General features: G+C 36.1%; 1 protein-coding gene across 1 annotated transcript; it reads right to left on the minus strand.

The window, feature by feature from the left end:
• Window positions 1–9,206: 9,206 nt before the first annotated feature.
• LOC123784835 (olfactory receptor 4L1-like) lies at window positions 9,207–10,168 on the minus strand. Its single transcript, XM_045786340.2, has one exon. The coding sequence runs from the start codon at window positions 10,143–10,145 to the stop codon at window positions 9,207–9,209; it is 939 nt and encodes a 312-aa protein (XP_045642296.2). The 5' UTR covers window positions 10,146–10,168.
• Window positions 10,169–23,299: the final 13,131 nt, after the last annotated feature.

A 23,299-nucleotide genomic window follows, 5' to 3' on the forward strand; every position in this document is an offset into this window, starting at 1 on the left:
TAAGATGACTTCAGCCATGTCTCACACAGTAACTGGTGTGTGACTGGGCTTCTTACTCCATGTACTCTTTCAAACTTCAGGACCTCTGTTTTCATATGACCTCTCATTTTAATGAAGGCTGCCATGGGCTTCTGTACAGCTTGGTGTTCTTGGATGTCTGAGGACATGAAGAAGTAGTTTCAGTGACCTTAAGCTTAGAAATTCCAGAATGGTGGTTCCACCACATTCTATTAATCAAAGCAGTCCCAAAAGCAACCAAACTTCAAGATAGGGGGAAATAGAATGCACCTTTTGAAATATACCCCATTGCAAAGAAGCATTCATATAGACAAGAGTGAAATTTGTAGTACAAAATATTTCTGTTGCATTCCATTCTTCTAATGAAAACATAAAACCAGACCAAATACAAGGTAGGGGAAGTGGACTCTACCTTTATGGAAATAGCTTCAAAGAAATGTAGCCATTTTTTCTAACCTATTGCAGTTAAATATAGTATATTCTTGATTTCTTCTAAAATATTCCTTAGAAAGAATATGTAACTGCGTTATTCCACTGTATTTATAATTATTTGTCTGAATTATTTTCGTTTGGGTGACAGTTTTCCCAGATATGAAATATTAGTGTGTGTTTTCTTGCCTAATGGATTATTTTAGGTTTTGTTCTGCTTCCATCTGTTTACTAGCAGGTAATCGGTTTTCTGGAGCAATGCATGAGTGACCCACTAGATTGCTACCCAGTGGGAACTGCATGGGCTACACCTCTCCACATCCTAATAATGAAAAACCCCTCTCTAGGATCATTTTATTTTCTTATTTATCTTTTTTCATGTGTTAAACTTTAGTAAAATGAGCTATTTAAGTTTGCAATTTTAAAAAAATTGTATCTCAGTTTTGAAAAATAAACTATCTCAATTTTTATAAGATGTAATAGCAAACAGTCTTTTACATTCATGTTAACAAAGAAAGAATGGATGACAATGAGATTTTAATATTTTAGGCAAGTCATAGGGGTCTTGGTAGTGTATCACAACCTGTGACTTAAAATCTTTTTTTTTTTATTTAATCATAAATTGCTGATAATGAAAGCAGAAGAAATCAGTAGCTGGAAAAAAGAAAAAAAAAAGGGAAGAAGAAATCCAAAAAGATTTAAAGAGGTGACAGACAAGGCAGGTGAATTGGTTGGCATGTTTGCTGTTCACTGGCAAGTTTAGTGGCTGCAGTGGAGGCTTTTACAGGAATATTACAGGAATAGCGTGAGGTTGTTCTCTGATACCTCTCTCCCCTAGGCTATCCTGCCTTACCAATGTTTCTAGTCCAGACATGTCCCCATGATTCAGACTTGCTCTCTGCTTTCTAACGTTCCAGGAGTGTCCTTCTCTTTCTTCTGTTTTAGCTTCTGAATCCATGTTATTTTGAACTTAGTAATACTTCATTACTTTATAGTTCTGTTTGTTTTTGTTTAGTCAAACTTAGTTTGACTAAGTTTACTTTAGTCAAACTTAGTCAAACAAGTTAGTTTTGTTTATAGTCTGTTTTGTTTAGTCAAACTTAAAATGAAAAATTTTAAGAAAATATCCCTGTGTAATACCAGTGCGCTGCTTTAAAAATCATTTCAGGCAATGGTACCTTACTAGTAACTTTAACCCTACTTATATGAAATATATTGTGACAAAATAAATAGAAGTCAAGCTTGCTTCAATACAGAGATTTGATGTTAAGGTAACAGGACAAAAATAGATACCATCATTGTATTATTCATGTATATATATTTTCTTCTTTCTCTCACTCTTTCTCTTTTTTCTTTCTTTCTTTCCTTTTAATTAGATGGATGTTTGATCCTATGGAGAAGTCAATTGTTTTATCATTTCTAGGCAAAGAGGAGTCCATTCAAAATTCAGAAATCATAACTAAAAATCAGCCTTCAAGTTCTTGAAACAAAAGCCACATTACTATTAAGGAAAGGAAAAGATCGTCAGAGGAGATAATTCAATATAAAAGGAAGAACCCCTTTGCATTCCACATTGCACCTTGAGAGGCAAACTAACTTCTCAATTAAAAATTAGAATATTTTTAGGTGAATAGAACCTCTGAGATTCTTCATATTAGTCATTCAACTTTATTTGTAATGAAACTATGACAGCAATCTATTTTCCCCCAAAGCTTGACACATTACCTTGTCAAGTAAGAAGACTAAAGCTCTATCTAGTCATGTGAAATGACCTATAACTTTGATGACTGCGTTTCTCAGTTTGAACTGAGAACTTGATATATACACTTAATAAAAAATGTAGACTAAAAGTTAAACGTTCTAAACTACGTTTCTATTTGTAAAATACGGTCATCTCTTCAGGTGTTAGTACCAGGGAAAAAGAGTTTGGGTAATAAATAATTTACTCATAAATCAGATTATTTTGCTGGAAGGAACATATAAATTGGAATATACTGTTAACTATAGTGTACTGCTAGTTTAATTTTAACACATAATGTAAAATTAGGCACATAATGTAAAATTAGGCACAAATAGGCCACAAAAATTCAAAAGACAAATTTAAAATAAAAAAACTCCAACGAACAAATAGCAAGATATCTGTTAAGCCCAGCCAACCGATTGGAGGAAAAAGGAAAGAATTCCTTTCCCCCAGGCCTATTTTTACTCTGGAGCATGTAATTAGGCATTGGCTGTAAGAACTCACAGCAGCTGGCTAGAGACTCCTCAAGGGAGAAAAACAGATGTTTCTGGTAAAGAAACAAAGCAAGATATTGCTCTAAAATAAATAATATTGTTTCCACAATGTATCAAAACATTTTCTTTTACTGGCAGTACTCTTGAAAGAATATCATCCCAAATCCTACTTAAAACCACTTTATTGTTTTTGTTGTTCTTTTTTTTTGTACTAGCCTGTTTTTAATTCCCTTTATGATATGAGAAATATCTTACAGATATTAAGATGAGCTTATCTTAAATGTATAGATTGAATTTTTTTCCTTTTTTTTGAAATTTCAATCACTTTATTTTTTTTATTATAGTAATATTTTTATTATGTTAGTCACCATTCAGTTATACACAACTAATGAATCATGGAACTTCACTCGAACACCAGGGATGTACTGTATGAAATTTTTTTCCTATGCACGAATCAATGAAACTACTACACTTACCAAATTACAAAGCATTTATCTTACAAAAATTTCCTTTGGGCTCCTTTGCAGTAAATATTCACTATCAGAGCTAATAACTTCTCATTTCTATCAGTAAATATCAGTTTTGTCTATTTTTAAACTTCATTTAAATAAAATCTCACTATATGTACTCTTTTGTTTTGAATGTCTTCTGACTAATACAATGTTTTAGAGATGTATCTATACTGTTGCTTATGCTAGTTTAAAAAATGTTTTTAAATTTTATTACTGAGTTGTATTCCACTGTGAATATACTCTAAATGTGTCTAGGTGTCTCCTTCTCAGATGACGTAAACTAATAAGTGGTACTGGGAATGATCTGAGAAAGCAGGTGATAAATGGGGATTGTGGTTGGTTTACTCACTACCTGGTGTGGGAATAGGACTCCATTACAAGTGGTAGATGGGACACAGACAAGTCCTGCCATAATATAAGTGCCTGATTGCTTAAGACTTCAGTGGCTGTGCGGTGCCTGGCTGGCTCAGTCAGTGGAGCATGCAGCTCTTGAACTCTTGATCTCAGGATCATGAGTTCAAGCCCCATGTTGGGAGTGGAGCCTACTTAAAAACAAAAACAAACAGATAAAAACCCTAAAGATTGCAGTGGTGGTGACCTGGGGAAACATCTTGTGGAAAAGCAATGCTATTGCCAGTGACTGATCCAGTCATTTGGAATTTAAGGGGAGAAAAATTCCTATGAATAGTAGAGTTATTTGCTTATTGCTAAGTTGTATTGGTGCCTTACAATAAGAAATGGAAGACCATAACAAGCAGTTATAGTTTAAGTATAGGGACCTAAGGAACTCTTTTATGGTTTACAAAGACCTCCTTATCTCCTGTAGTAGAAGTACCGTAAACAGGAATAACTGAAGATCTCACAGGGTTACACAGCTCCAACAACATACAAACACTCAGGGAAGGCATGTGTGTCATGTATGGTAAGGTCAAGGCACTGGAAGGAAAAATCTAGGACCCTAAAATCTGGGATGGGTACCTCTGGGTAAATGCCCCTGAATATTTTGGCTCTGCAAACTCCTTGATTGCAATAAGAGGTAGAACTTCCTCCTGCTCAAGGAAGCTTCAGAGCCTTTTCTCCTGTGAGATAACTAAAGTCCCAGCAGGATCCTTAGGACACACTGGGCCTGATAAAAGAGGAAAGATACTGACACAAAGCAATTTCAAGAATGAGCTTTCAGGTACCAGCAGAAGCCAGGGGACTATTATTGAAAGGGAGTATTGAAGTCTCCTTCATACATTATTCTCTTGACCTCAGTGAGCATCTTTATATTTGTTTTAATTCTCTGTCAGGTAAATCATATAAGTTCATTTTATTAGGGTCGTTTTCTGTAGATTTATCTTGTTCCCTTTTTTTGGCTTGGTTCTCCATTTTCTTCAGTTCTCTGTGTTGGTGTTTCTGCATTGGACAATGCAGGCACCTCTCCCAGTCTTCACAGATTGGTCTTATACAGGAAGAGATCACCACCAATAAGCCTGGCCAGGGGTTCTTGGCAGGGGGTGGGGGGTCCTGCAAATTTTTCCGTCCCCAGGAAGAATCAGGTAGCTTCTTGGCATGGTTTTTGTTTTCTCACTCTGTGCTGAGCTTGGGGTAGGGTGTAGGGGAAGCTCTGGCTTCTGTCAGACCAAGCTGTATCTCCTTTCTCTCCCAGCTGCTTAGACTATGCAAGAACCATCAGAGCTTCAGTATTGGTGAGAGAGAAGCTAGTTCTTTGGGAAGCTCGAGAGAAGTTAGGGTGTTGGATGCATGGATCAACTCTTATACTCCCCAAGGAGAAGGTGAGAGCTGGGATTTTTTAATGTACCCACTCTGTGCTGAGCAGTGAGGAAGCTCAGTGGTATCTACTAGCCCAAGCTATTGCCTCTGTTCTCCCTCAGACAGCTAGAAGGTACCAAACATGTCAGAACTCCAAGACTGACAAGGCAGAATCTAGTCATCAGGAAGCCCATTCTGAAAAGCTGGGACACTGGACGTGTGAAGAAGCTCCTATCCTCCCCTTGGGGAAACTGGGAGCTAGGGCGTCTCTTCCTGTTCATATGACATTGTGACAGAGACAGGATCTCTGGTGAAAGGGTGTCCTGAATTTCCTTAATGCTTCAGTGAACCTGGCTTTGCATTCACCTAGGGTGCAGGAGACTTTCAATTAGTTTTTTATTTTTCTCAAAAGGAATTTTTCCATGAATTCTGGATGAATTGGTGTATTTGTGTGGGTAAGGGGGGATTTCCTACTCTGCCATGTTGCTGATGTGGCTCCTAGCATTAAGTATTCATGCATGCTGTCATGTGGGTGAATCTGGAAAACATTAGGCTAAAGGAGAGAAGCCAGTCACAAAAGACCACATCCTTGTTCCCCTCCCCCCATACCTAGGTAACCATTAATCTACTTTGTTCCTCTAAAGATTTGCTTATTGTGGACACTTTATACAAATGGACTCATGCAGCATGTGGTCTTTTGTGCCTCCTTTCTTGTCCATTGCCTAATTTTTCAAGAGTCATGCATGTTATAGCATCTGTCAGTACTTGATTCCTTTTTATTGCCAAATAATATTCCATTGTATAGATACACTGCCTTTGGTTTATCCATTCATTAATTGATGAATGCTGGGTTTTTTGCATTTTTTTAAATTTTGTGAATAAAGCTGCTGTAACCTTTCATGTTCAGTCTTTTGTGTGGGCATGTGTTTTTTTTCTGTTGCATATATATTTGGAGTGAAATTTCTAGGTTACATGTTAACTGTATGTTTAACATTTTGAGGAACTGCTAGAATTTTCTCCAAAATGGTTGCACCATTTTACATTCCAGCAGCAATGTATGAGGGTTCCAACTGCTCTGTGTTCTCGTCTTTTTTGATTATAGCCATCCTAGTGGATATGAAGTGGTATCTTACTATGATTTTCATTTGTATAGCCCTAGTGACTAATGATATTGAGCATCTTTTCATGTGTTTATTGCCCATTTATATATCTTCTTTGGAGACTTTTTTACTTAGATCCTTTGCCCATTTTTTTTAACTGAGTTATTTGTCTTTTAATTCTAGAATTGTGTTCTTTATGTATTCTGGACCAATGTGTCTTATCAGATTCATGACTTATAAGTATTTTTTCTCCCATTTCATGCATTGTCTTTGTACTTTCTCCTGACTGTCATATTTGATGGGATGTTTTTATTTGTTTGTCTTGTGATTTTTGATTGTGAGTTTTTTTGTAAAACTTTTCTGTGAGAGTTCAGTGTAGCCTAGTTTCAAGGAACATTTTTTTTTCAGTGAGTATTTGTTTAATTTTGCCAAATGCCTGAGCCTACAACCTTAAGTAGCAAGTTAAAAGAAAATTCTCACACTGATGTGTGGAAACATACAAAGAATATGATGATAAGCCCAGCTTTTCTGAAGGACCCATTTATTTTCATCTACATCCAGAAACAAGTTTGGTTAACATCTTTTTCTTGCTGTCTGCTTCTGCTAGCCAGGCTTTCTTCTAATATTCTCTCTCTCTTTCTCTCTCGCTCTTTTTTTCCCCAGAAAATATGTGTACACAGCACGGCCTCCAGTCAATTTCTATCCCTGTTAGGGCCCAAGGGCCAATCCACAGTACTCTCCCAAATTTATAGGATCTCTAGGCAATAGTATTTTGTCGGTGTTCTCAGAGTGGGCAATGGTCCAGTGTGGCTTACCCTCCTGGCATGGAGCTGAAGCTTCATACAGGGCCTCAGATGTGATTTGTTTACTTTCTCTTAAAATCTGTAATTGATTTTAAAGATTATTTTAGATGATTCTAGCAGTTTATGTGCTTGGTTAGCAGAGTGGTTTAGGACTTTGAGTGTACTATACTGACAGACACAAAAATCTTATGTAATATTTTATCAGTTGGAGTGTAATCCCATCCCCCACTGGATGCATATTTTACCTTATAAATGGTTATCATTTATTTAAATAGGATGTGCTTTATTGTAAGACTGACATTTTATATTTACTGTGTAAAGATACAGTTGAATATAGTTTTCATAGCAAATATTCTGAACTTGCTTTATTTTCTTCCATTTGCCTAAAATTTTTAATTTCTTCCACATTCCTTTTCTTTAATAACAAGGCTCTCATCCATATAATTCAATTACTAAAATATATGAGCAATATATACCCTTATGTACTCTGATTTTTTAACAGATATCTCATAGTAGAAGTGCATGTATTTCTTAGTTGTAGGTCAAATTGAATAATATTCTGGTAGAATACAGTTATTTCATCTTTTCTTTCTTCATTCAGTAAATATGTATGAACTGCTGGGCACCAATAGGTATGCTAGATATTGGAAGTACATAGAATTTATAGCTAAAGACAAAGCTGATATTAACCTATAAGTGTGCAAATAATTATTGCCATATTTTATGCAAAGAATGGAAATTGCAGCATCTATAAATGAGTAAAATAAAAAAATCTACACTGGCCAAGGACATATAGGAAAGGGGTTCTAAAATATAATATTGAATGTGGGTTCTGTACTGTAAGAGGAAGTTAGCTGGGTGAAAAAGTAATGGAAGATCATTCTAGGTGAAGGAAACAGCCCGGAAATAGTCCTCAATTAAGATGCCTGGTACTCTGGAGAATTTGAAAGAAAGTCAGTATAAACTGAAGGGGAAGAAATCAGAGAGGGAGACAAACCATGAGAGACTCTGGACTCCGGGAAACAAACTGAGGGTTTCAGAAGGGGGTGGAGGTGGGGGGATGGGGTATCTAGGTGATGGGTATTAAGGAGGGCACGTGTTGTGATGAGCACTGGGTGTTAGATGCAACTAATGAATCGTTGAACTCTACATCAAAAACTAATGATGTACTATATGTTGGCTAACTGAACATAATAAAAAAATAAATGAAAGGCAAATATACGATTAAAAAAACTCAGTAGTCTTTTAAAAAAAGTAAGTAAATATAAATCTGACATTATGAAAGAGTAGATTAGAGCAGAATTCCAGAAGCACGTTGGCTTTTGAAGGCCAGTTAAGGATATGAAGCTTCGTCTCAATGCCAGAAAACAGTTTTAGGCAGGGAAGAAACATTGAGAATTGCATTTTAATCACATCACTCTGGATGCTTGTGGAGAATGCATTCAATGGAGGAAAGAACATATACAGTAGTTTAGAATCTATTAGAAAGCTGTTGCCTAGAGGAGACAAGAAATATTGGTGTCTTGAATTGGGACAGAATACTTAAGATTACCATCAATGAGTATGGGATTCCCAATTTGGCATGCACTGCCCCCTCCTCAACACTCAGAACCAAATCGGATTTAGCTGATAATTAGAATAAGGATTGTAAGCTTACCAGAGGCAAATTTAAGTGTAATTTTATGTAAAGAACTTGGAAAGAATAAGTTACATGGTATGGTACCTAAAATCAAGAAATATCCTTCTACTTTTATTTATTGAGGTTTGAAATGCAACTGTGCAGCCTTATGATATTTCTTGGAGCATTTGGTTTCAAGGCTGCTTTTTGTACTTCTACTGAAACTGTCTTTGCATTGGTTCCTTCCCTCTGGTATCTCACATTCTCTCTGGCATTTTATATTCACTCTGCTGTCAAATTTAATTATTTGTCTCATTGGATCAAGAGATTAGAATCATATCTTTCCCATTGTTGTTCACATTATTTCACTCATCATTTATACTGGTACTTCATTTAAAGAGAGTATGAGTCTATGAATGTCGTTACCAATCCACATCTATTAAAATCATCTCTGTTAGTATTCACCATATTTTTTAAATTGTTTTCTTCACCAGTAAATATACTGAATATCTGTGGAAAACTGCTTAGTGATTTCAAATGTCTGTTTTCCGTATGACTCATTCTCATTATGTGCTTTAGCAGTAGTAAACGCGAATTAAAATATTTTATGGTTTTCTGCACAATGGTTCTGCCCTGGTCACTTAAACATAAGAGTGAAAGCGTATATTATGTATAATCTATTTAACCTCTGTTATCACAGTATTTGAAAGTTATGTTAATTATATAATGCTCAGATCTAGAAGTTCTGTGTAGAGATAACATGTTGGAACCATAATTTGCTCATAGCCCCTTGCATTTTCTGATTTCTCAGGGTGTAGATAATAGGATTCAGTAAGGGTGTGAAAACAGTGTAAAACACAGCAAGGACTTTATTGCCTGTGAAACTATTGAATGGCCAGGCATAGATAAAGATACAAGGTCCAAAGAACAGAGTGACCACAATGATGTGTGCAGACAGTGTGGACAGAGCCTTGGAGAGCCCTCCAGATGGTCTTTGTTGTACAGTGATCAGGACAACAGTGTAGGAGACAAGCAGGAGGATGAAACAGGTGAATGAGAGCAGCCCACTGTCAGCAATGACGAAGAATTCCAGGGTGTATGTGTCCATACAAGCAAGCTTAATCACAAGGGGAAGGTCATAAAATATATTGTCTATGACATTGGGGCCACAGAAAGGCAAGTTTACTGTCAATACCAGCTGGCTCATGGTGTGTACAAACCCAATTGTCCATGAAAGTATCACAAACCCACTCAGCAGCCTGTGGCTCATGATTGTCCTGTAGTGCAGGGGTTTGCATATGGCTACATACCTGTCAAAGGCCATGGCTATCAAAAGAGTCATCTCAGCACCCCCAAAGAAGTGCATAAAGAACATCTGGGTCATGCAGCCCCAAATGGAGATGGTCTTGTGTTCGTTGAGTAAGTCTGTGATCATTTTGGGTGTGGTGACAGTGGAGAGACACATATCCAGAAAGGAGAGGTTTCCCAGGAGGAAGTACATGGGAGAATGAAGAGTGGAACTAAATGTCACTGTGACCATAATGAGAGTATTTCCCAAAACAGTAGCACTGTAGATTAAGGAGAATGTTACAAAGAAGAAAATCAGAAGTTCCCATTGTCCAGAAAATCCTAGTAAAATAAACTCAGTCACTACAGATCCATTTTTAAGATCCATTTACTTGATTCAGAAAGGCTCCAGAAGTTCTTTTATACCAAGAGAAAACAAAAGTAAAGCCATAATTAGCACTGATGTTTTCCTATTTCTATTTGATGAATAATAGTTGAACTTATGAAAATATATAATATTAAACATATCAGCATCACTGTCTATAATTTGAAATTATTTTGTAGGTCACATCACTTTGAAACAATATTATAGTTATGCAGCAATTAAAAAGCATTTGAAGGAGTGGAAATTTTATTTTCTATTGATTTATTCTTTTAAATGACCCTCTTTTATCAATTGATCTTGATTGTTACTAATTTGCTCACTTGGAAAAATTAGATAAGTTGTTACATTAGTGTTTATTTTGCCATTTATTATCACTATTTTCTGTCACCTCTTGAGATTATCTTACAATATATAAGGAATAGAGAATTTGAAAAACGAGGAAATTGTATTGTCCTGTATCAGTGAAGTAACTTGTTAAGACCATTCCATATTTCTACAATAAATAAAATGTACACACACACACACACACACACACACACACACACACACACACTCACACACACACACACACACACACACACACACACACACACAACCTAGGGTTAATTTGTACATGAAAGAAATTTCTTTAAGTCATTAAAAATAATTTTGCTTTTTTGGGTGCCTGGCTGGCTCAGTTGGTTAAGTGTCCAACTCTTGATTTTGCTGAGGTCATGGTCTCAGGGTTGTGAGATCAAACCCTGCACAGAGCTCCAAACTCATCTGCTTAAGATTCTCTCCCTCCTCCTCCCTCTGCCCTTCCCTACATTCACTCATGCACTCTCTAATATATATATATATATATATATATATATAATCTCTAATATGTATATATATTATATATATAATCTTTTAAAAATAATGTTGCTTTTTTGTTTCTGTTGTGTAGTATACTGAGAATTTCTGGAAGCATGGACTCATCCTTAGATCCTTATGAGCTTGTTTTCTCCATTTCTTGTATTACTATTCACAGTGAGAAGTGGGTGTGTTTTGTGTAAATGTACATATGTGGTGGTTAAGAAGTAAATAGTGAAAGGATTCAACCCTAACATGTAGATTTTGCTTTGGCTGTAACATGTCATACCAAATTGTCTTCACTTGGTGTTTTTATTGTTCATAGGATCTAGAGTGATCTAAAATGATCAGTAACAATTAAGTGATCTCTATGTGCTATACTCTGTTCTAAGGGTTTCAGTTTATTAGTGCATTCAATGCTCATAACAGTCCCAGGAGGGCAGCATCATTATTATTCTCATTTTGCGTATTAGGAAACTATGGCATAGAAGTATTTAATGACTTACAGTTACACAGCTAACAAGGGTCAAAGCTGGTATTCAAGCCCAGTTGGTCTGATCCTGAATCTGGGCCCATACCAATGTACACGTTGCTTCCCGAATTAAAGGAACATATTTTTATAGGCAATTTAACAAGTATTGATTGAATTCATATGTTCCACGTGAATTCCTTAGGGGATATGCTTCAACAAGTATGTGGGACTTTTTCTGTGTTACAGTTAATTACACTGTATTTTCTTATGCAGAATGAATCCCTGCCCCACTTCTAGGGACAATCTAGAGATACATAGTTATCACACACAAAAATAGCAATACACCAAATAAAAATATTAAGTTAGTACATGGTGTATGTGGCATATTGTAAGAATTTTAAAAGAATGGAGACCAATTCCAAGTGACATTTTCAGATATGGCTTTAGGATTGCTTTCCGTTTTCTTCAAAACACTTAAAAAATAAACAAAATCCTCATGGTAGACCAAAAGGACAAACCTTAGAGCACATGTGAAGATTTATGAGAAGAAGAGAATTTAGAGCAGTGAGTAAGAGGAGTGGTACATTTAGAAAAGGGACTGAATGCAGATAGGAAGGTGCATATGAAGTGTCTGTTCTCTTTTCTCCAATGACCTGTAACTTTCTCCTTGTTTTTATTTCTACTCAGGCCCTTGTCAAAATATCCTACCACCATTATCCAGCCTTAATTCCCTCGATTGCTTTCCTATCTTAGATATTTTTAAGAACTGGATAATGTGTACAAATCAGGGAAAATAAAGATGAAAGTGATATTCTTGTCAGTCAACCTCCAGGAGTAGACATAGTGAATGTTGAATGATGACAGTGGGTCAGGAAGAGCAGAGAGGACAGCCACCCACCACATCCTCTTCAAAGGGCTGTGTTTCATCATTATTGGGTGAGCGAGCAGGAATTTTGCGTTGGAAACCTTTGTGAAAGTAAATTTTTTTAAAGATTTTATTTATTTGTTTGTTTGTTTATTTAGAGAGAGCCATTGGGGGAGGCAAGGGAGAGGGAGAGAGAGAATCTCAAGCAGACTCCATGCTGAGTATGGAGCCTGATGCGGGGTCCATCCCATGACCCTGAGATCATGACCTAAGCTGAAATCAAGGGCCAGATGCTCACCGACCCACTATTCAGGCACCCCAAAAGTAATTTTAATAATTACATCTTTTTGGAGAAAAGAGAAGGCTTGATGATTGAATGATTATGAAGTGAATATGCCACCTACAATTTGGGAATACCTTTGCTACATGGAATTTCATGCCCCGTGATACACCGACAACAGAAAAACTTGAATATGGAATGAATACAGTGAAATGGAATGGAGTTAATACAAATAAAGCCTACTTTATAGCTTTATTTTGCCTTCAAATTTTACTTTAGAGGGAAAGCTGGCATTCATTTATGTCGATAGCTTTCCCAGCATTTGTTTCTCTTATTCCTCTCTTTCCTTTCCCAAGCAAATTTCTAAAACCCACTATTTATTTAGTTCTACAGTTAACATACCTTACATGATGAGTGAATAAAGGCAATATAAATGAAACAAAAGAAAGTATATAGTTTTGAGAGAAATTCTATTAGTGAAGAAAATTTTCTTCCTCTCGAATAATCAATTGCATATTTTATTATAATTATTTTACTCATAATTATGTGCTTTGGAGGAAATTGAAGGTAGAATAATTATATATTTGACTAGGAGGGAACTTTGTAATCATATATTTCCCACATCTTCATTAGTAAATGAAAAATCTAGATCCACATGAAGAAGTAAATTTCCCAGGTCCTAGATGCAGGACTACCCTAAAGAGATGTGGTATTAGGTGAGACGGTGTATGTGTAAGATTCTCGCCAGGCACAGAATGAGCACCAAAATGGCATGCACTGAATTCTGAATCATTCTTGTAAGTCCAAGATTACAAGCCGAGAATTTTCCTTATAAATCCCCACTAGGAAAGGCACAAGCCAAGACTTGTTTTACTAAGTAGTTGGATATGAGCATTTCTGCTCTTGCTCACACGTATACAATATACGTTACTTAATATAAAAATAACTGATTCAAGTAAATATTTCCTCCTTTCATTGTAGGCACTTGAAGAGAAAATAAAAATTTCAATCATCACTGATTTTATGTTTTTCAAAATTTATGCATACTTATTTAAAGTATGCATACTCAAAAACATTAGGCTAAGTAAAAGAAGCCTGACATAAAAGGCCACATGTATGATTTTATTTATATGAAATGTCTGCTAAACAAATCTATAGAGGTAGAAAGTACATTAGTGATCACTTTGAGCTAGGGAGTGAGTGTAAATGGGCAGTCTTTTCTTTCTGTGGTGATAAAATGATTTAAAATGAAATTGTGGTGATGGTTGCATAACTTTGTGTATACAATAATAATCACTGTACTATGTATTGAAATCAGGTATATTTCATAGTATATGAGTTATGTTCAGTAAAACAGAAACTGCTATAGATTTTTTGTTTTTATTCTTAAGTTTAAAATATCTTTAATATATTAGTTTAGTATTTTGTATACTATCCAGCTACTTGTACTCAAAGATATTTCACTGAGACAAAATGACACACTGCATATTCAATACAACTAGGTTTTTAAATTTCTTAATGTCTCCTGTTTGAATTATGTTTTTGACACCCTTATGCATTTGGCAACTAACTACTTTCTTTTTGTTAAAAGGTTTTCTTGGTACTCTTTCTACTATTTAGAATACTCATATGAGTTTCCTGAATTATTCAGCTTCCTTCCTTTGCCTGCCTATGAACATCTTGTAAGGACTTCTCCCTCTTTATTCCTAAGATCTCATTTGTATTTATGCTGTAATGGTCAGTTTTAGGCAGAGAGTTTCTACCTATTTAGCTATGGTCATTAATTCTCCCTCACCTGCTCCTTCTCCAGCTTTCATTATGATGTGCTTATTTGCATGTCCTATCAGCACCTGAAATGATGAAAAGAAAAATATTGCCATTGTGTTAAAAAAAAAAAGTTGAGTTTCTAGCTATTACATTGTTTTCAAAGCTAGTATGAGTTACCTAGATACTCACAGTTTGCTTTTCTTAATTTTAGTCATCATTTTTAATCACTGACCATATGATGTCATGTTTTACTCATCAATGTCATGTCAAGAGCATATATCCTTTAAATTTGTATAAAAATTTTTGTCCCTATGTCATTGCGAAATTGTAATATGATCACCCAGTGAGAGAGAATTTTTTTTTAAGATTTTGTTGATTTATTTGAGAAAGAGAGACCAAGCATGGGGGGATGGCAAGGTGGGGAGAGGGGGAAGCAGACTCCCTTTTGAGCAGGGAGCCTAATGTGAGGCTACTTTCCGGTACCTGGGATCATGACTTGAGCTGAAGCAGACACTTCCCTGACTGAGCCACCCAGGCACCTGTGAGAGAGGATTTGATGTCTCAGAATTCACAGCCTTTTCCTTCTAGCCAACAGAAAATTAATTAAAATACCATCTTCAGTATATTAAACCTCTAACAAATTAGCTCTCTATGATGTTTCCACTTACTTGTTCTAAAGGCACAGTATGAAGAACAGTATGTTCAAGGGTTGATCAAAATTAAAAATCTGCTTTTCACTCTCTGCGATGCTCTGTATATGAATGTATATAGTATCATCTGCTTCTTTTATAAAGATGCGAATCACTTGAAGGCAGATGTGTTGGACCTCTGGGAATCCATATTTCACTGGGAGTTGTTAGAGCACAGAGGCTGCTGCCCTAGCAGGACCAGGAGAGATGTTTACACTTAATTTCTGGCCCTGCAACATGCTGTGGTTCTCTCTGAGTATTGGCTTGATTACAATGGGCGTGACAGTGTTGGTTGATTGGTTGTGCTATAGGAATTGTAGACTTCTTTGAATTAATGGACACTTGCTTTCCCTCATATCACTCTAAGCTATCCTCTTACCTTCTTCCTAACAACATTGGATAACTTTTTAGATGAATAATCTGCAGACTTTGCTGACCATAATACCCTCAACATAAAAATAGATCTCTGTATGTTATAAATTTACTAGTGACAACATATATTATGTTACAACATTAATATATTCAGGAAGTAGGAATTTTAAAAGACAAAGTTAAAATAAATTATGCTAAGTAATTTAAAATTTGAAATGGTACATTGATGATGCAACTGTTTTATGCTTACCAAAATGTAATAATTATTTTTTTATTTATGAGATTTTTCAAAGAATACCTATATGGCCCAATAATAGTTTCATAATCATTGTCCCTTTTACTGTAAAATGCTACAATAAATTCTTGTTCTATAGGTATGGCTTTTATAAAATTAATAATTGATGATCTTGGTGTACTTTGCACCACAGGCTTCAAAGTTTGTTTCAATAACTTGCCAACAAAAGATGTCGTGAATAAGTTTGAAATTGGCTGATATCGCTGTCACTTCTATGGAAGTTCTTATTTAATTCCAGTCAAGTTCACCACTTAACCCACCAATTAATGTAGTTTTTGTCATAGACATTGCATTTATTATATCATTACAGTTGGTGAAAGAATATTAGGTACAGATGTTAAAATCATAGATACGTTGTATAATGCAAGTCTCCTTGCTGTAAGACAGACATGATTCTACTGCAATTCATTAAATTTGAAAATCATTAGAAATAGTTCTCTGTGTACTTTTTGATATTGTTTGCTGATAAGAGATGCATTTTATTTATTGCCATATGCTTATTTAAGCCATTTTACAGTGGCCAAAGAGAGAAATATTTTCTGACTGGAGTGTGACTTTTGTCCTTTTGGTATTAGTAAGAAACATTCAAGAACACTTTATTACATTTAGTGAAATATTTAAACCATTTATTAGCTGGTAAGTATTAATACTGCAAACATTTTTTTTATTTTTCTAAAGATTTATTTATTTTAGAGAGAGAGAGAGTGTGAGTCGGGGGAGGTGCTGAGGGAAAAGGGGAGAATCTCAAGCTGACTCCATGGTGAGCCTGGCGCCTGACCGAGGTCAGAATCTCATGACCCCGAGATCATGACCTGAGCTGAAATCAAGAGTTGGACACACAACCTACTGAGCCACCCAGGTACCTCTATTTTATGTTTTTATTTTTACTTTTAAAATTTTTTGCTTATTGTGATCACTAGCTAATATATCAAGGTACAGTATAGATTGTCAGGTTCATTGTTAATAATAATGGGATTAAATCCATATTGTAAAATAATATTTCTTAATAATTTGGAATGTTTTAGCCAGTTTGTTGTCAGTTCTGATTGCTGTTTGCTCTTTTACTTTCTGATTTAGCTGACAAAGAGTTCATATTATGGGTAGAATTGTCAGCTCTACCATTTTGTAATTGTTTATGTGAATTTTAATAAATTAGAATTATCTTCAATACAAAGTTCATTGGCACAGATCTTTTTAAGCTCCTTACAAAGTTCTGGGGAATGAATTAAGTTAAACGAAGATAAAATAATCTTTAAGTATTCCCGTCTTCCAGTTTTGGCACACCTAAGCTATAATACATAGCAATGTATTCAAAGCAAATAACTGCAAAGAGAACTGCTCTAAATCCCTCTGTCTTTTGTTTAACATATTTTAAGTATCATGTGTAAAGTGACCAGGTATTACATAGATTAATTCAGAGTACCAAAAATAATCTGTTAAACATTAGTAAGGCTTACTTATTTTTTGAAATTAAAAGACACATAAATAGATGTTCTCATTTTTAACCTACACTTGATCAATTGGCTACAGACAGCTTAAAATTTGTTCACCCTCCTTTGGGACAATGGATTTAAATAACTTTTAATGACTATTGCACTCTTCTCTTTTGGTTCAACAATGGATCTGATCCAATTAATACAGGCCCATACTTTCCACAGTCATAGTTCTTTACTTCTTGATTCAATATTCACCCTAAATTGCTAACCAGGGTAAAATTATGTAATTCCTCAAGTATTCCTTTCTTGTCCTCAAATGTTTAATATTTCCAATTTCTGTTATGTCACTGTGTATTCCTTGGTGGTAGGGATTGTATTTAGCATTCACCCTTCATTTAATTTCTTACTTTTGACGAATTTATTGAGTAAATTTTCTTTCTGTTCTCTAATATCCTTCAACTCTCTCGTGTTGAATGTATGGTTCTTTGATTTCCTCTAAAGAATATTCTGGGGACAAAAATTTGGCGTTCCATCTTTAAATTTGTCTAATAGCAGCATAAGTACTTATAGTGCAGATATTGCTCTAAGATATAAGGAAACTCTTTATTTATTACTAGCTCCCAAGTGAGTAAAATGAAGCCTTGAAATAGGTATTGAACTCAGCTAGTCTCAAACTTTCTTGGGCCCATACTGTATGTCAGGAACCTGTCCTCAAGGATCTCAGAATCTTACTCTTCAATACTGACTCCAAATAACCCATTGCTAAGTGTGATGATACAGGTATGCAGTAAGGCAAATTTTGTTTTATGGAGTTTGCAAATTTCTCCTAAAAGAAGCTACCTTTCCCCAAGGAGGCAACTTTGTCTTTAATGATAGGCATTGATTGGCTGCACAGAGGAGAAAGACGAAAATTTTAGGCAGAGATAATTATATGTAGGGAGGTATGGAAGCATAGAGTATTCTGACATATTGAGTGAACAGAAAATAGCTAGTATGTTTGAATTACGGTATAGCTTGGATGGTGAAGAAGGGAGAATTTTTGATGAGGACAGAAAGGTTAGAATGATAGCTTTGAAGGGTCTTAAATATGATTCATAGTAGTTTGAAATATATTCTATAATTACTTAGGAGTGCTTGAAATGGTAAAACAGACGGAAAAGTATTGAGGTTTTACAGGGTAATGGTAGTAACACTATGAAGTAACTCCTGTATTATTTTAATAACCTAGGTAAGAAATGATGAAGGTCTGGGGCACCTTGGGTGGCTCAGTCAGTTAAGCATCTGTCTTCTGCTTAGGTCATGATCCTAGGGTCCTGGGATCGAGCTCCTTGTCTGGCTCCCTGCTCAGCAGGGAGCCTGCTTCTTCCCTCTCTCCCAGCTCTTGCTCTCTGTTACTATCTTTGTCTCTGTATCTCTCTGTCAAATAAATAAATAAAAATCTTTTTAAAAATAAATAAATAAATTCTTAACAAAAAAAAAAGAAAAATAAATGATGGAATTCTGACCTAAGGCCATGGAGGGTAATGAAGAAGAGGTTCAGATTAACTTGTCAGGTAGAATTGTGAAACTTTGGTAACAGAGGTTGTACAAAGGATGACACAAGACAAAAGCACAATCTCTAACCAAATACTGTCTGAAAAATAAGCAACACCAACCCAAAGGCAACTCCTAGGGATCCAAGTTTTAAAAAGTTACACAAATTCATGTTAGACTAGAAGAGAATATCAGCACCCAAGCCTGTGTACCTCCCTGGAAACACAGCAGAGTTAGCATCCAGATATTGGTCCCTGGGTGAAGGTGAGACACAAATGAAAATCTTTGCACTGTGAAAGCAGCTTCTAAGCCACACACGCCTCCTAGTAAAGGATAAAATTCTACCTGGCCTAGGAGACTTAAGCAAAACCATTGACTGATAAGTGGCTTATGATGTCCCAATGGTAGCCAAATGGCAAGATTAGAAACAAGGAAAAAATATCTCAGCAGGGACATCAGAGGCAACACACTGCAGGGGCAATAAACTTCTGAGTTCATTCAGCCAAGGAACTAGACAAATCAAATAACTACAACCAAACAACTACAACCAACCAATCAAATAATTACAAGAGCATCAACGTTGGAGAGAAGAGATTTCAGTTACCAGAGTCACTGCAATACATTATAAAAAGTGTCCAGTTTTAATCAAAACTAATGCGACATTGGAAGAAACACAGTTATGTCCCATACATGAAATAAAAGGTCAATAGAAATTGCTTTTGTGGAGACTCAGATGTTGCACTTAGCAGACGAAAACTTTGAAGTAGCTATTATAATTATTTTCTGAGAACTAAAGGAAAGCGTGCCTAGAGAAGTAGAGGACGGTATGAAAATATCAAGTAGAGGGTATCAAAAAAGATAGAAATTATTTTTTAAAAATGGAGATTCTGTTGTTGCAAAGTACAATAACTCAAATGTAGAACTCACCGGAGGAACTCACCAGTCAATGTGAGCCATCAGAAGAAAGAACCAGTGAATTTGAAGATATATCTGTAGCAGTGATGCAATCTCAAGAACAAATAGTACAATAGAAAATGAGGAAAAATTACAAAGCATTAGGAGGACGTGTGACACCATTAAATACACCAATATATATGTCATAGGATGTAAATTTTGACTTCTAGATTGGACCATTAATCTCATCAAGATATTATAAATTCAAATAGGGAGTTCAGGAAGAATAACAGGCTTGGGAAGGTAGGTAACTAATTTAGTTTTTACATATTGGACTTGAGATGTCTTCAAGATACCCAGGGAATGGTTCAGTAGGAAGTTGAAAATAAAAATTTGCAGCTCAGAAATGAGCAGAAAGGAGAAAATGATATTACTGAGAGTAAGTATAAACAGTAACTACCACCTTGAAGGCCGGATGAGCAAGAGGAAGAGGCATTACTCAGAACCCATAAATGCTGCTGGGACAGTGTCACCATTTCTTATGTTGGAACCTCTATCCTATTACTGAATAAGAAGATAAGAGCCCATGCACTTGATGAAGCTTTAGGAGCCTTGAACTCTTCAACATTGCTGATGCTGCTGAGCCACCCAAAATAATTCTGGAATCCACAGTTGCCCAATACTGCTGCTGCCTGATCCCAACGCAGAGGAATACAAAGGCTTTCCTCTTTTCCTGCCATCCAGTATCACATTAGTGTCTTCCACTGATAGAACCTGATAGGCATATGACTGCAAGGGAGTTCAGGAAATGTAATTTTCAGAACTGTAGCTACCTCCTATAGAGAGAGGACTATAGGAGAGCTAATATGGGGCTGAGACTCAAAAGAGAAATATTCAGAATCATCTTCCCATTTGATTGCTCAGCATCCATACACATCACTCCACCTTTATTTAAATTTCCAATCAATGACAGTTGCTTCAGCATAAAGACTCATCTCTCCTGCCTACAAGTTAAGATATTGTCCCTTTTTTCTCCAAAAGGAAAGCTAAACATTCTCATAGATTACTGTATTCATCTCAGGTTAGTGTTGGGATTTCCTCTAGTTTAGTTATAATCCCACAGGAATATTCTGTAACTTAGAGACTAAGTGGTAAAGTTAATCACCAACATCTCCTTGGTGAGGAAAAATCAAAGAAAGAAAGTGAATTTGAAAATTCTTAATAAATATCATAAATACACAATTTTACCATAGTACAAAATTCAGGAGGAAAATATTCTTAGTTAATATAATCATCATTTTCCTACCAATGAGTCATGAGACCCAGTTATCCATTGTTGTCTTCTTTTACTGCAAGTCCAGTGCAAACACGATGGCTCATGATAGTTTTGTAATGGAGGGGTTTGCATACGGCACGGAATCTATCACTTGCCATGGCTACAAGCAACATCATCTCACTTCCACCTAAAAGGTGAAGAAAGAACATCTGGACCATGGAGCCTTCGTAGGAGATAGCCTTATATTCACTAATTAGGTCACAGATCATTTTAGGAGTAGCAAAGGAGGCCAGGGTCATATCAATAAAGGAGAGGTTGACCAGTAAGAAGTACATGGGAGAGTGTAAGTGAGGGTCCAGTTTTACTCCAAAGGTAATAATGAGTTTACCTAATACAGTGGCTATGTAGATAATTGAAAAAAAATAAGAAAAAGCAAATCTGTAACTCATGAAACTCTGTGACTCCCAGGAAAATAAACTCAGACTCCATGGAGTGATTTTATTTCTCCATTTGTTTGAATATTGGCATATGTTACCTAAAACAAAACAAAACAAAACAAAACAAATTAGAATAAAGTCTGTGAATTAAAGTTGAGAGATGCAATACATATTCACTTAACTCTCCTCCTAAAATCCACTGAAATGTGCAAAAAGAATCAAAAGTGTTGAACAATATTGAATTAAAATTTTTTTGAATGAAAAATGGACACAATTTCTTAGCAAAGGTTATGAGGGATTTCTGCCAAAAACTGAGACATTTGAACAAGATTGATGCTCACAATACCTAAGTCATATCTGCACTAATCTTGAGAAAAGTGGTACGTGAGTTGGTGAAAGAATTTAGAAATTCCTTGCCCCTTTTTTTAGAGAATAAAAAAGAATTTTATAGATCTATCAGTCCATGGGAAAAGAAGAGGTTTCATCTTGAAATCTATTTCTACACTGCAAAATAGCGAGGGGCATAGCAGTGGAGGAGAGGCCAAATGGTTTTCTAACTAAAAAGCAGGACCAAGAAAAATGAAATTAAGTAGATGAAATATAGAACATGCAGAATGTAGGAGTCAGCTGGAAGTCAGCTGAGCAGCAATAATAAACACTTTGAATTTTAGACAGTTGAATCTATTGTTGGCCAAATTAAGGTGGCTTCTCACCTTTTTCCATAAGGTGGAAAAAAGACTCAGATGTTTGGGTCTTCTCCCATGGGCTCTGACTTTACCTCCAGGCCTATGAATTTAGTAGATGGGAAGGTACAGTGCTCAGGGATGGCACAAATGGATGCTTGTTGCGAGCTTACTACTGCCTTGCTTAAGTTACTTGCTTTGTCGAGTGGTTAAATATCCTAATGGATTTGGTATAATATCCATATTATTTATAAGAGAGTATGATTGCAGAGTTCTTTTTTTTTAGATGGTTATTTATCTTCTTTAAATTTTTTTTTATTTTAGTGTTTTTTTTATTATATTATGTTAGTCACCATACAGTACATCCCTGGTTTCTGATGTAAAGTTCGATGATTCATTAGTTGAATATAACACCCAGTGCACCATGCAATACGTGCCCTCCTTACTACCCATCACCAGTCTATCCCATTCCCCCACCCCCTCCCCTCTGAAGCCCTCAGTTTGTTTCTCAGAGTCCATAGTCTCTCATGCTTCATTCCCCCTTCTGATTACCCCCCTTTCTTTATCCCTTTCTTCCCCTACCAAACTTCCTAGTTCTTATGTTCCATAGATGAGAGAAATCATATGATAATTGTCTTTCTCTGCTTGACTTATTTCACTTAGCATTGTCTCCTCCAGTGCCGTCCATGTTGCAGCAAATGTTGAGAACTCGTTCTTTCTCATAGCTGAGTAATATTCCATTGTATATATGGACCACAACTTCTTTTATTTTAAATATTTTATTTATTTATTTGACAGAGAGAGATGGAACACAAGCAGGGGCAGTGGGAGAGGGAGAAGCAGGCTTCCCACTGAACAGGGAGCCTGATGCGGGGCCCGATCCCAGGACCCTGGGATCATGACCTAAGTCAAAGGCAGACGCTTAATGACTGAGCCACCCAGGCGCTCCGGACCACAACTTCTTAATCCAGTCGTCTGTTGAAGGGCATCTCGGTTCCTTCCACGATTTAGCTATTGTGGACAATGCTGCTATGAACATTGGGGTGCATATGGCCCTTCTCTTCACTATGTCTGTATCTTTGGGGTAAATACCCAGTAGTGCAATGGCTGGGTCATAGGGTAGCTCAATTTTTAACTTTTTAAGGGACCTCCACACTGTTTTCCAGAGTGGCTGTCCCAACTTGCATTCCCACCAACAGTGTAGGAGGGATCCCCTTTCTCCACATCCTCTCCAGCAATTGTTGTTTCTTGCCTTGTCAATTTTTGCCATTCTAACTGGCGTAAGGTGGTATCTCAGTGTGGTTTTGATTTGAATTTCCCTGAT

The sequence above is a fragment of the Ursus americanus genome, chromosome 32 (genome assembly GCF_024610735.1).
Source record: "Ursus americanus isolate L20-20 chromosome 32, mUrsAme1.1.p, whole genome shotgun sequence".
Classification (NCBI taxonomy): Eukaryota; Metazoa; Chordata; class Mammalia; order Carnivora; family Ursidae; genus Ursus; species Ursus americanus.